The 11,741-nt window shown below is 37.9% G+C and overlaps 1 protein-coding gene across 5 annotated transcripts in view; it reads left to right on the forward strand.

Moving 5' to 3' along the window:
- Window positions 1–11,391, forward strand: part of ltbp3 (latent transforming growth factor beta binding protein 3) — a 34,447-nt gene extending 23,056 nt beyond the window's left edge. For 3 of the 5 annotated variants that reach the window (XM_069146570.1, XM_069146565.1, XM_069146566.1), the window contains 17 exons: window positions 805–936; window positions 1,026–1,154; window positions 1,313–1,432; window positions 1,809–1,931; window positions 2,067–2,189; window positions 2,393–2,512; window positions 2,877–3,005; window positions 3,320–3,490; window positions 3,599–3,679; window positions 3,964–4,092; window positions 4,226–4,363; window positions 4,442–4,582; window positions 7,193–7,321; window positions 9,039–9,200; window positions 9,283–9,372; window positions 9,495–9,623; window positions 10,281–11,391. In XM_069146570.1, the coding sequence (XP_069002671.1) occupies window positions 805–936; window positions 1,026–1,154; window positions 1,313–1,432; window positions 1,809–1,931; window positions 2,067–2,189; window positions 2,393–2,512; window positions 2,877–3,005; window positions 3,320–3,490; window positions 3,599–3,679; window positions 3,964–4,092; window positions 4,226–4,363; window positions 4,442–4,582; window positions 7,193–7,321; window positions 9,039–9,200; window positions 9,283–9,372; window positions 9,495–9,623; window positions 10,281–10,432 (2,198 nt within the window). In that variant the 3' untranslated portion in view covers window positions 10,433–11,391. The remainder of the gene's footprint in view (window positions 1–804; window positions 937–1,025; window positions 1,155–1,312; window positions 1,433–1,808; window positions 1,932–2,066; window positions 2,190–2,392; window positions 2,513–2,876; window positions 3,006–3,319; window positions 3,491–3,598; window positions 3,680–3,963; window positions 4,093–4,225; window positions 4,364–4,441; window positions 4,583–7,192; window positions 7,322–9,038; window positions 9,201–9,282; window positions 9,373–9,494; window positions 9,624–10,280) is intronic. The other 2 variants (XM_069146568.1, XM_069146569.1) reach the window with 2 other exon arrangements.
- The last annotated feature ends 350 nt before the right edge of the window (window positions 11,392–11,741 follow it).

Genomic DNA, 11,741 nt, shown 5'->3' on the forward strand with positions numbered 1-11,741 from the left:
TGAGCATTAAAATATAAACTTTGGCTCTTAGATCTAATCACTCGCACTGTTTTCTGAATTAAAAAATACGTATATAACATTAAAGATAACGGAAAATAATTTTTCCATCTCCTCAGAAAATAACAGGTTTTTGTATATTTATTAATATTGTCTGGGTCCAAACTGATTCTCATTATGCTGTTTATGTCTTGACTGTAAAGACCCATTCACATAACAGTATTCAAAGATAATTGCACCTGTTCAGATAGTCAAGGCATTAAGTATAATAATCATAGTCATTTTTTTGGCTTATGCAATTGAGCAGACTTCATTTGGTGCAAGTTAAATCTTTTTTAAGCTTTCAAAAGAAGTGTTTGCTCACAGATTCAAACTAAGAATGGTCAAAATTTAAGGCAGCAGAGGCAAATTTATCCCAACTTTTTGTGTCTTTTGTCAGTCAAGCTGGTTGAAAATACTGAATCCCAACAAGTCTGAGACTAAATTATGTTTTTAAATGCACTTATATTTCTGTTTAGGTGTGTACAGAATTTTGAGAGTGAAATTAATTTACTTATAATATTAGAAAAGTGTAGTATTTTTATCATGCATGTGAATGAATTTGATATTAAGTAAAAGACAGTAGATTTTACACATGGCAGATACAGTTATCACCACTAAAGAAATAAGGTTAGGGTAGGTCTTGAAAAATAATTCCTGGAATCTGACCACTTTGTTCTCCGAGCTATAAGACCCTCTGTTGTCTGTATAATATTCAACTATTTGTAGTCACAGTATTTTTCACACTCACTCACTCTTGTTGTCTAGATGATAACGAATGTGAGTCTGAGCCATGTGGCCACGGCAGAGGTCTTTGCATCAACACAGAGGGAGGGTACAAATGCCTCTGTCGCCAGGGATACAAGCACATGGTGCAGCATGGGAGACTTAAATGCATTGGTAAGTTTGATTGAGTGATTGCCATGTTTATATTGTCTTTACTACGGGCTATCTGATCCTGTATTGGCTCTAACCTTTTTGTTTTACAGATGTGAATGAATGCGCCAAGCAAGACATCTGTGGTGTCGGAGGCCAGTGTGTGAACCTGCCCGGTTCTTATAAATGTGAATGTCACAGCGGCTTTAGGAGCAAGTCACACCGTCATCCAGCCTGCGAAGGTACAAAGACGTTGATTATTGACAGTACATTAGTGCACAGGCTTTTCCCTGACACAACACGTATTATGTGTGTGTTGATATAATGTGTGTTTTATGTGTTTGTGAATATATGTGCAAATATTAACATTTAAAAACCATGTAAAACACATTTATTCCAGACATAAACGAGTGTTTGAATCCCAACACTTGTCCCAATGAGCAGTGTGAGAACACGCTGGGCTCCTATGAGTGTGTTCCTTGCTTGCCTGGTCACGAGGCCCACGCTGGCACCTGCTACGGTCAGTGCAACCCTGTTATACAACAAGATTCATCACTTATTAACTATTTAAAATCTCTTTTTTTCTGTTTCTGTGGGCCATTATCCAATTATTATTGTGCTAAAATGTTTAAAAAAAAGTAAACCTGCTTGGGTTAGGATATAAGGTAGCAGCACTGAAATAATGTACAATATATTAGTAGGAGTTAATCTATGGAAAATACCATGGATATTACTTCAGTATTGTGAATCTGCCCTGTAGTGATGATAAAAAATGTTTCTTAAAAAAAAAACAGCCATCCAAAACAAGTTAACAACACGTAGTTGAACTGGGCAAGAGTCCACATAGGAAACAAATGTGTCAATGCACCGTTAATCTGTCCTACATGTTTCTCCAGATATTAATGAGTGTCAGAAACCCGGCATCTGTCCGAACGGCCGCTGTGAGAACCTCCCTGGTACTTACCGCTGCCTGTGCAACGAGGGCTTCCTCCCATCTGCAGACAGCAAAGGTTGCAGTGGTAAGTCATACCCACCAAACCTTTACATGACACTACATGGAATAATTTAATGGCTGTTTTATGCACCCGTAATGCAATGAGGAAGGTGTATTTTGCAGATTTGAACCCCCGTATTTTTTTATTTCTCCCAAACAGACATTGATGAGTGCGAGGACGTTCGGCTGTGTGCTTACGGCCGCTGCATCAATACAGATGGCTCCTTCAAGTGCCAGTGCTACCCAGGATACCAGCGCACACAGGAGGGAAGCCACTGTGAAGGCATGAATTATTCAAGAATTTGTGTGTTTATTTAATGTTTACATAGAACAGATCGTCAATTGTCTATCACCAGAAAGTGTTAGGATTATATTAAAGTCACTGGATAGTCCATCAATACTGGACTGTCCAAACAAAGTCTTCACAACTTCGGGGAAGGTGCAGAGCTACATATCCTAACATTGTTTTTATTTCCTTCCCTTCAGATATCAATGAGTGTGAGAGGCCATCAAGCTGTCAGAGAGGCCGCTGTATCAACAGCATGGGCTCATTCCACTGCGAGTGCCAGAAGGGCTACACAGTGGTCGGAGGCAGGGGATGCCAAGGTCAGTCTCTTCAAAATAACTCGTGTGTGGTAGATTTTCCTCATATTTATTAATTTATAAATAAATTTATTAATTTTTTTTTTAATTTTTTTTTTTAATATAGAATCTTTATCTTCAACATATTTAGTTCATTTTTTATTATTTTATCTGTAATAATACAGATAAACAGTGTTTTTATTTTTGTCAAAATGTTGCAATGAATTATAGAAGACCTTTTTTGGTGAAATATTTCAAGAATTTAACTAAATTCAGGCTAAATGTCAGAAAAAAACACAACAATAACCAAATGTTTTCTTATTTACAACTCAGATGGGGTTTGGATTGTAACAACAACTGAGAGCAGCCAATGTGTTTTCCCTTTCAGACATAGATGAGTGTGCCGCAGACAGAAGTCTCTGCCAGCCCTACGGCTCTTGTGAGAACAGACCCGGATCATATGTGTGTGGCTGCAATCACGGTTATGTCCTCTCAGAGGACAAACACAGCTGTGAGGGTAAGCCTGCTCTGATTCCTTTTGCTTCACTGTAGACCCACATTCATCCCAGGGTTTTAACATGCTGAACATTTAATCTTTGCCTGCCGCAGAGCCAAAACTTTTCAGTTCAAGTCCAAACCCAATCTGAAGGCCTGAAATTCAAACAATTATAATCACAAGACACAATTTCACTATAGACAATATCTGTGTGAACCAAAGCACAAACTTTAAAGAAAGGCCAGTAAGCTCAAGTCTATTTAAAGTCCAGTGAAGTCATTGGATATTCACACTAAAACCTCTGTCTCCTTTATTTACCACTCTGTCTCCTGCAGCAGTTCGAATGATGATGGATGAGAAGAAGGAGTGCTATCTGAACCTCGATGACACCGTGTTCTGCGACAGCGTCCTGGCCACCAACGTCACTAAGCAGGAGTGCTGCTGCTCCATTGGGGTGGGATGGGGAGATCACTGTGAGATCTACCCCTGCCCTGTCTCCCAATCAGGTACATTTGCATCATTACTTCATATTTATGTCCAGAATATAGAAAACATTATGTCATATTCTGTATCTGTACACGTACTGTTAATTAATATCTTCTCCTCCAACCCAGCCGAGTTCCACTTCCTTTGTCCAAATGGACATGGTCTCTACTATGAAGAGGGATTCCAGTACAACCGGCCTGCCTACCACGGTATATAATTGAGTAACTTTAAATACAACATTTATATAGTGCACACCAGGAGTTAAACATGGACACAATATTGCACCAATACCTCCATTCTTTGATTATAAAACAAGTAGCAATTGAATTAAACACAGTATCATCCCTATCTGAAGAAGTTGATATTTTCTAATGTTTCCATGAGAAAAAGCTGTTCTCATTATGTTGAACAACACTTCCCATAATTCATCCCTGCAAGTGTTTCGACCTGTGAATCTATCACTGAAAAGAGATCTCTCCTTCCTTGTCTGTAGATATTGATGAGTGTTCTTTGTTTGCTGATGAAATCTGCAAGAAGGGTCGCTGTGAGAACACACTTCCAGGCTACGAGTGCTACTGTCAACGAGGCTTCTACTATGATAGCAACCTTCTCGAGTGCATCGGTAAGTGCTCAGATACACGCCATTAAAAGGCAACTCAAGCAATTCTTCACAAAAAACAGCTGTTAAAGCTCTTTTTTTATGCTTTGTAAAAGATCTGTGTTGTTTAATACAATGGTTGCATGTTCTCCCTCAGATGTAAACGAATGCCACGACGAGTCTCTGTGCACCAATGGTCAGTGCGTCAACACCGAAGGGTCATTTTACTGCAACTGTAACCGGCACTGGACCCCAGACTCCAACAAGAAAAAGTGTGTGATGGCAACAGTAGCAGGTGAGCAAACTGTCTTCTCCCAGCATTAATGAAGCTTCTGGAGGAATCAGTCTGAGCGTCGACCTTTTTGTTGTACAGATGTGAATGAGTGTGAGGACTCAGCGAACTGTAAGAACGGCCTCTGTGTGGATACTCCGGGGTCGTACTACTGCATCTGCTCTCTGCCGTGGATTCTGGCCAACGACCGGAACAACTGTGTGACTCCTGAGGAGCAGGCTGGTGAGTGCAGACCCTTTGCAGTAGGAAGGCTACAAAGAGGCAGTGGTGGGCAACAGCAGTTTAAACTGGGAAAAGCAAAACAGAGAAATAATTGTGTTGGTTTTCTTTTTAGACGCAACATATGTGACACAAATTCAATTTCTGTGCCAAGTTGAAAAATATGGTAAAAAAAAATCCACAATCCATTTTGTAGGTTTCATTACTATGAACGACCTTAAAAGTCCCCAGTGTATTTTTTTTACATACAGAGATGGGTAGATAGTGATATTGGAATATATTTTATTATATCATCTGAGCTACACCACACAAAGCCTGAAAAAAGCTTGCTCTTTTCAAGGTAAACTAATTGAGAAGATGCCTTTTAAATAAAGTTACAGATAGTGATTGGAAAAATTAACATATAAATGACATATCCACACATATACCCATTTGCATTTTCTGCATTTAGACTGTATTATTGTTTGTTTAAACAGCACATTGCTCATATTTACAGCCATTACTGTAGTAAACATGCAGAGTGGTTGAAATTTTAAAAAAAGTGTTATCATATCACACTTATACCCCCCACATAGTAGTTCTGGCTTTGTTATGGCTGTATATTTGATAGCCCAAAGTAACTCCAGTCAGTGGTTACATGTATTTCTACAAATGAGCCCTGGATGTTCCAAAGATGGATGTTTGTTAGCATCATACCACATTGCAATTTGTTGTGCAGCTGTTTCATAAAACATTAAGCTGATGTTTTAGTTATGAGGATGAAAAAAACTTGATTTTGAGTTTAATCACATACCAGAGCGGCCAGGTTGACCCAGTCATCGAATCAGGTTTTTGTGAAAACATCTGGCAGAGAACTTCACCCTTAAAGAAGGGTTAGACTGCAGCAGAATTACTTCCAGGAGCAAATGTATTGAAGCAATAGTAATAAGCGACAGTGGTGGCTATTCAATAAACATGTTGTCAGAAGTTATTGGTCAGAATTACTGTGTGCAAATGCAGTCAAACACTCAAGTTTGGCTCTGTACATCAACATGTGTGTCCCTGTCACCATGTCTTTTTGTTTGTCATATTTATGAACATGACCAAGCTGAGGTCTGGAAAGTGTCTGGTTGACATTGAAGTGCCGTTGCAGATATGCAGATGATGTTGTTCTTTTAGGCCATAATTCTAATGTGCACAGGAGTAGTTTGATTGTGGCAAAGCTGTGATCTTGTCCCACAAAAGGGAGGATTACACCTTTCAGTACAGGTGACAGGAAAACAGCAGTTCAAATTGGAAAATTTCAAGTAACTTATGATCTTATTCAGAATCTTGACACTGACCTCTGGTATTCTACCTTGGCTGTAGCAAAGCAGATGTTGTAGCTGGATGTGGTGACTCAAATCTTAAGTGCTGATAAAACCTTCTACAATGTATTTGAGCCTCCATAGCTTTGGGTAGAAACTCAAGCAATCACAATGGAAAGCACCTCCATATCAAGCCTTCCTTACTTAGTAATGATTGACATGGAAGAGATGCAAACAGGGAAGACTTCTTGAATAACATCACCTGGGTTTTGGGGAATGTGAAGTATGGTTGGCTCAGTACAGTCATGGCATTAATAAATTAATTAAGGATGGATGGATACTGTTGAGCTTAAATACAACTTCTATGCATGATTTCATCATGAATCCATTAATTTTAGAACGTATTTAGCCTTTGTTAAATCATAGATAACTGTGTCCATCACAAAGTCCTCTGTATTTAAACTGAAGTCAGAAATCGTGTGTTAAAAGTTGTCTTAAACTGAAAGAACTTAGGAAACACATTGTTGTAATTTGGTTTAATATTTTTTTAAAGTATGGTAAGTTTTAGGAACAGGTTGAATGTGAGGCTTGTCCTGTAATATCTTCGAATTAGAACAGTTGGATCTATAAAAGAGTTGGAAAACCAGATAGATGTCTGTTTTGAGCTTGACATATGAATAGTTCGCAGACCCTCAATCCTGCAGGTTTCAGTGTAGAGACACCATATTGGTTTTTTATTAAAGTAATAAATAGAAACTTCTTCCACATAACAGTACACACTGGCCTACATATAGGATCCTTGCAAAGTGCTGCAAGAACCAAGCTTCCTATTTTAATCTAGCAGATATTAGTGTGGGTGCATTTATACCAGAGACCAGCTGCAGCAGCCTGCATGACTAAATTTATCATAAGCATGCAACACGTAGAAAGCTCAACAGAAAGCAAATGGGACATACAAGGGGGTGGACACAATAACATTACCCACTGTACATTATTATTATATAAAGCCAGTACAATATCACTGCAATAAATGCTACACCTAAAGCGGTTTAGTTTTAATGGGACTGTGTCACAAGTATGTTTATTAAACTCGTGCTGTACAGAGTGGAACAAACATGTTTTCCACACAGTCTCAGGAAAAACTGGACATCTTACAGTAAACCTGTCAAGTGGAACATTTATTGCAGGACTGAATTGTACTCGATTTCATGATGTAGCACAAGTTTTTTTGTTGTTGTTGTTGTTATTGTGTCCACCGCCTACAGACGAAGAGCTGGCCCCAAGCAGATGTTCAAACTGTAACCAGTGTCTGTGGTGCCCTTTGCAGATGTGAATGAGTGCCAGGACCCCTCGTACTGTAAGAATGGGAGGTGTGAGAACACGCCCGGCTCCTTTCACTGTTTTTGCGACCCTCCCCTCACCTTCAGTGCAGCGCTGAAACAGTGCGTCTATGACGGTGGGTAAAAAACAAAATCAGCGTCGGCTCACCTGAGTCTGACCGCTCAAAATGAGTTTTGGCTTACCTCGACCTCTGCCACTCATGGTGCTCTTTTGTAATTCCTCCCAGTTTGTGTCCCATCTGGCCTGTACTGGCTTCACGGTGTAACATTTCCCCTTTTGCCCACTTTATAGAGACAGTTTCCTTTTCTCAAACACACATCACCTCCAGTAGTTATGAAAAAAGATATTGCATGCACGCATTTATGCACACAAAACAATATCAGTATGTTCAGTGTGAAAATAAGTGATTACATTTAGCATGTTTATTTTTCCAAAAACAATTTGTGTCACTTTTGTTTGTGTTATATATTGTGATTTTTTTTTTGTAATAGAAGCTTGAGCTCTCTAATTATATTTCTGTATGTAATATATATATATATGATTCACAGTAATTAAACGTTTTCAGTGCCCTTGGACTTCCATTTATACACAATAATGAATATTAGGAATATGGGTGCTTTAATATTTTTAATTGACACTACAGAACTGTATTAGTATGGCAAAATTACATTAAACAATATTATACTCCATCTTCACGGTCGTAAAAGACGTGGCAACATACCGTCCCCACAAGCAACTGAGCTATAACAATAAGCTGTTTGCCTAATGAAACTAAACTGCAGCCATTATTCTTTCATGTCAACCAAACAGCACTGCGAGCCTGTTGTTTATTACAAAAGATTGGTAATCCGATTTCAATAATACTGCTCAGAAATGTCCTGTAAAGTTATGACCATATTTCAGTTTCTGAGTTTGCATCATCTTATCAACATCTTACACTACATTTAATTACAGTTATTTATTTGTCACTGGAAGCAGAGATGTTAAAAAGTGTAGGTGATTATCTTCTGATAATTGTAATCAGGTTGCCAGATATAGTGTACATATTAATAATTCTTATGGACATGGCTGTGACTTGAAGTGTCATAGTAATGTATAACTGGTGCTCATTTTTTAAATTTTTTGTTTGATCACCAAAACATTTATCTGTAGATTCTAATAGTTTTAAGTGTAAATAAATGATTAAAGCATATCTATTAAAGCGTATTAGCGTCTCTGACCAGATCTTCATACTGTAGAAACAGTATAGTAGCTTTATTCAGGCCTTTTCTTTTGGTGTATCTATAACTTACAGAGGGAATTTACTTAATGTCATAGCAAGCTGGAAAAGTATCACGGCCACTGTAAGCTATAAAGCTCCCCACTGTATTACATGGACACATTTCTGCACTATGGCTGATAGATACTTGGACAGACTCCTGACCTCTATTACCCTCAACCTTTACAAGCATGTACAGATGTTAATGAGTAAATATTTTTGCAGTTATTTGCTATTTAAATCAGATTTATGTTTCACTGAAGCATATTTAAATGGTTTCCTAACTTTTAAATGTGCCATTTATTGAAATTTGACCACATGACCAACATCCATCATCAATTAGCTGATGCTGAATGTCACCAACAATGTGAACTGATGTAAACTGTATATGTTTTAAGGCTTCATTATTCAAAATTACATCCTTTGTTTATGTCACATGCTGAACACACCTGAAATGGTTCTTAAAGTTACTAATTTTAATTCTTCCAGTTGGTTGCAAAACTCTGTCACTTATGTACACCTGAGAATTTAACAGTGAAATTTCATGTGTTTTTCATCTTTTTTTCTAACTTAGATCGCACTGCAGCCCACAAGGATGTGTGTTTCCTGCAGGTTGATGAGGGCTTGATCTGCAGCGAGCCCAGGAATGGCATGGTGGTGACCTACTCAGAGTGCTGCTGTCACTACGGACGCGGCTGGGGGCCCGAGTGTAACACCTGTCCGCCCAGAAACTCAGGTGAGCCAACTAAAGAACCAAATGACCTCTCGGATTTGACTGCCGAACTTGTACTAAGAAGAAGTTAATTGTTTGTGTTCAGAGATGTTCAGTCGTCTGTGTGAGATGCATCTTGAGACTGAGTCTGATGGGGAGCATGATTTCCTGGCAGCTTTCGCCAACTACAACCCCGGTAAAATCATACATCCAACTTTATACAATCATGCCATTTATTCTTCCTCAATAAAGCTTTATTTACTTTTCTCTTTCTGTGACACATTTTCACTTTTCTTCTGCCTGTTTGTTCATAAAAAGGTGACAGTTCAGAAGAGGATTCAGACGAATGCAGCTGTGCAAATGGCCGCTGTGTCCGTTCCTACCTGGGCACCATGTGTGAATGTAATACAGGCTTTAGGCTAGACCACTCCCGCACCCGCTGTATAGGTTTGTACTACTACATTTACAAATATACTTCTTTTTATTCATAAAAATACTTTTTACTTTTTAAGGAAAATATGGTAGCCAATAAAGGAACATTCATGTACATTTTCTGCTGTTGAATGCTGTTTCATTTTCTGTTTTACTGCTTTAGACTATACAATAAATCACCTCGGCCAAACCAATCTCACAACAATAACACCGTTGCACTGTTGTTTGTTTGTTTGTTTAAATCTTTGCACTATTGTTTAGTTAGTTTAATGTAATATTATTCTATTTTTATTGTAAATATTGTGACTTTTTTACATTTTTATATTCAATATTTTTAACTGTTATTTTTATTGCTTTACCCTGTATAAATGGTGCTGTAGCGGGAAAAAAAAAATCCCCCCTTGTGGGGTTAACAAAGTGACTATCTATCTATCTATCTATCTATCTATCTATCTATCTATCTATCTATCTATCTATCTATCTATCTATCTATCTATCTATCTATCTATCTATCTATCTATCTATCCATCCATCCATCCATCCATCCATCCATCCATCCATCCATCTATCCATCTATCTATCTATCTATCTATCTATCTATCTATCTATCTATCTATCTATCTATCTTTTTGTACACTCATCCTTGCTTGTGCTTGTGTTTATTTGCTCCAGACATTGACGAGTGTGCAGAACCAGGAGCTCGTGTGATTCCGTGCAAGAACGCTCGCTGTGTGAACACTTCTGGCTCATACAAGTGCTTCTGCAAACACGGCTTCATGGCCACACGCAGGCCAAACGTATGCGTCCGCCGCAGAACCCGGTAACCTCTGTTTGTGTCACTCTGTGTGCCACCCTGTTTACCGCTATCTATGCAGACACACACACACACACACACACACACACACACACACACACACAACCAGCACACGCTGTACGTACACTTCCCTCTCATAGGACAAACTTGGGACTATGTGTACGCAGTAAACTGAAAAATGTGTTTTCATCAGAAGCCACATCATAGCAATGGCTCACATGTCATATACAAAACATATCGTTGTCAGCTCCTCTTTCATTCGCCATTTCGCATTTTAAGAAAGTAATCAGTACAGACGAGGAATACGTTTGTTTATTTGTTAAACATTTTGTGTAATTATTGTTTTTTTAAAACTGTTTTTGTAGTTTAAGTTTAAATTGTGCATTTTTGTGATATTTTTCTTGTTGGCATTGATCTTGTGTGAATCTCTGATCTCAAGCTGCCCATTATACTACTAAGTAAGATTTCTATGGATGGATTTCTATGGTATTAATGTTGTCTTCAGCCCATGTCATATTTGTATACTTAAAGAAATGTTATGAGAACTTAAACATGACATACTATCCCCCTACACATTCCCATTAAAATCCACATTCTTTCATGTTTAATTCTAAATAATCTGATTTGTATATTTCAACCAGATATTGTTGATTTTTTTTTTTATTTTTACTTTTTTTTATTGTACAGTTTGTTCAGACGAATGATCCTGGTCCTACCCCCTGTTTATTTGTTCATGTAAAATATGAGAAACCGGAGGTTTTTGTATAATTTAACATGTTCACCAAAGTTGACTTAAGCATGATTAAAAAAATGCACTTCGCAAGGATGCTAAATGTAGCTTATTTTGAAAAACCAAGACAGTTGAACATGTATTTTCATAATTGCAGCATCAAAGTATTTAGAAAACCAAAGACGCTGTTGCGGCAAGAACAAATTCAATTAAAAAAGGAAATGTCAACCAGTCATAAATTTGTTCTTTTGTGTTAATTGAGTTTTGTTCACACATGAAGACATGTAAAACAGAGAAAACAGCGATGCCTTATATCTTAATTTCAAACTGAGGCACAGAGTTCTCATACAGTCCGGTTAAGAAGTATGCTGCACTGTACTGTGGATGATTCAGTGGTGCCTCTCAAGCACGCCTAGAAAGCAAATAAACCCAGCAGCACATGGCAAGTTCTTGATAGGTCTTCCATTAGGTTTACTAAGAAGATATTTTCCTAATGTACAACTCTGTAACTTTCATAAACTTGTTTTCTTTTGTTTTGTACTGACTTTGGATGGTTTGCATGCTATTTTTGAACATTTGTGAGATTTCT

This window comes from Embiotoca jacksoni, unplaced genomic scaffold, assembly GCF_022577435.1.
Source record: "Embiotoca jacksoni isolate LCO1_2020_lvr unplaced genomic scaffold, fEmbJac1.0.p SCAF_13, whole genome shotgun sequence".
Taxonomy (NCBI): domain Eukaryota; kingdom Metazoa; phylum Chordata; class Actinopteri; family Embiotocidae; genus Embiotoca; species Embiotoca jacksoni.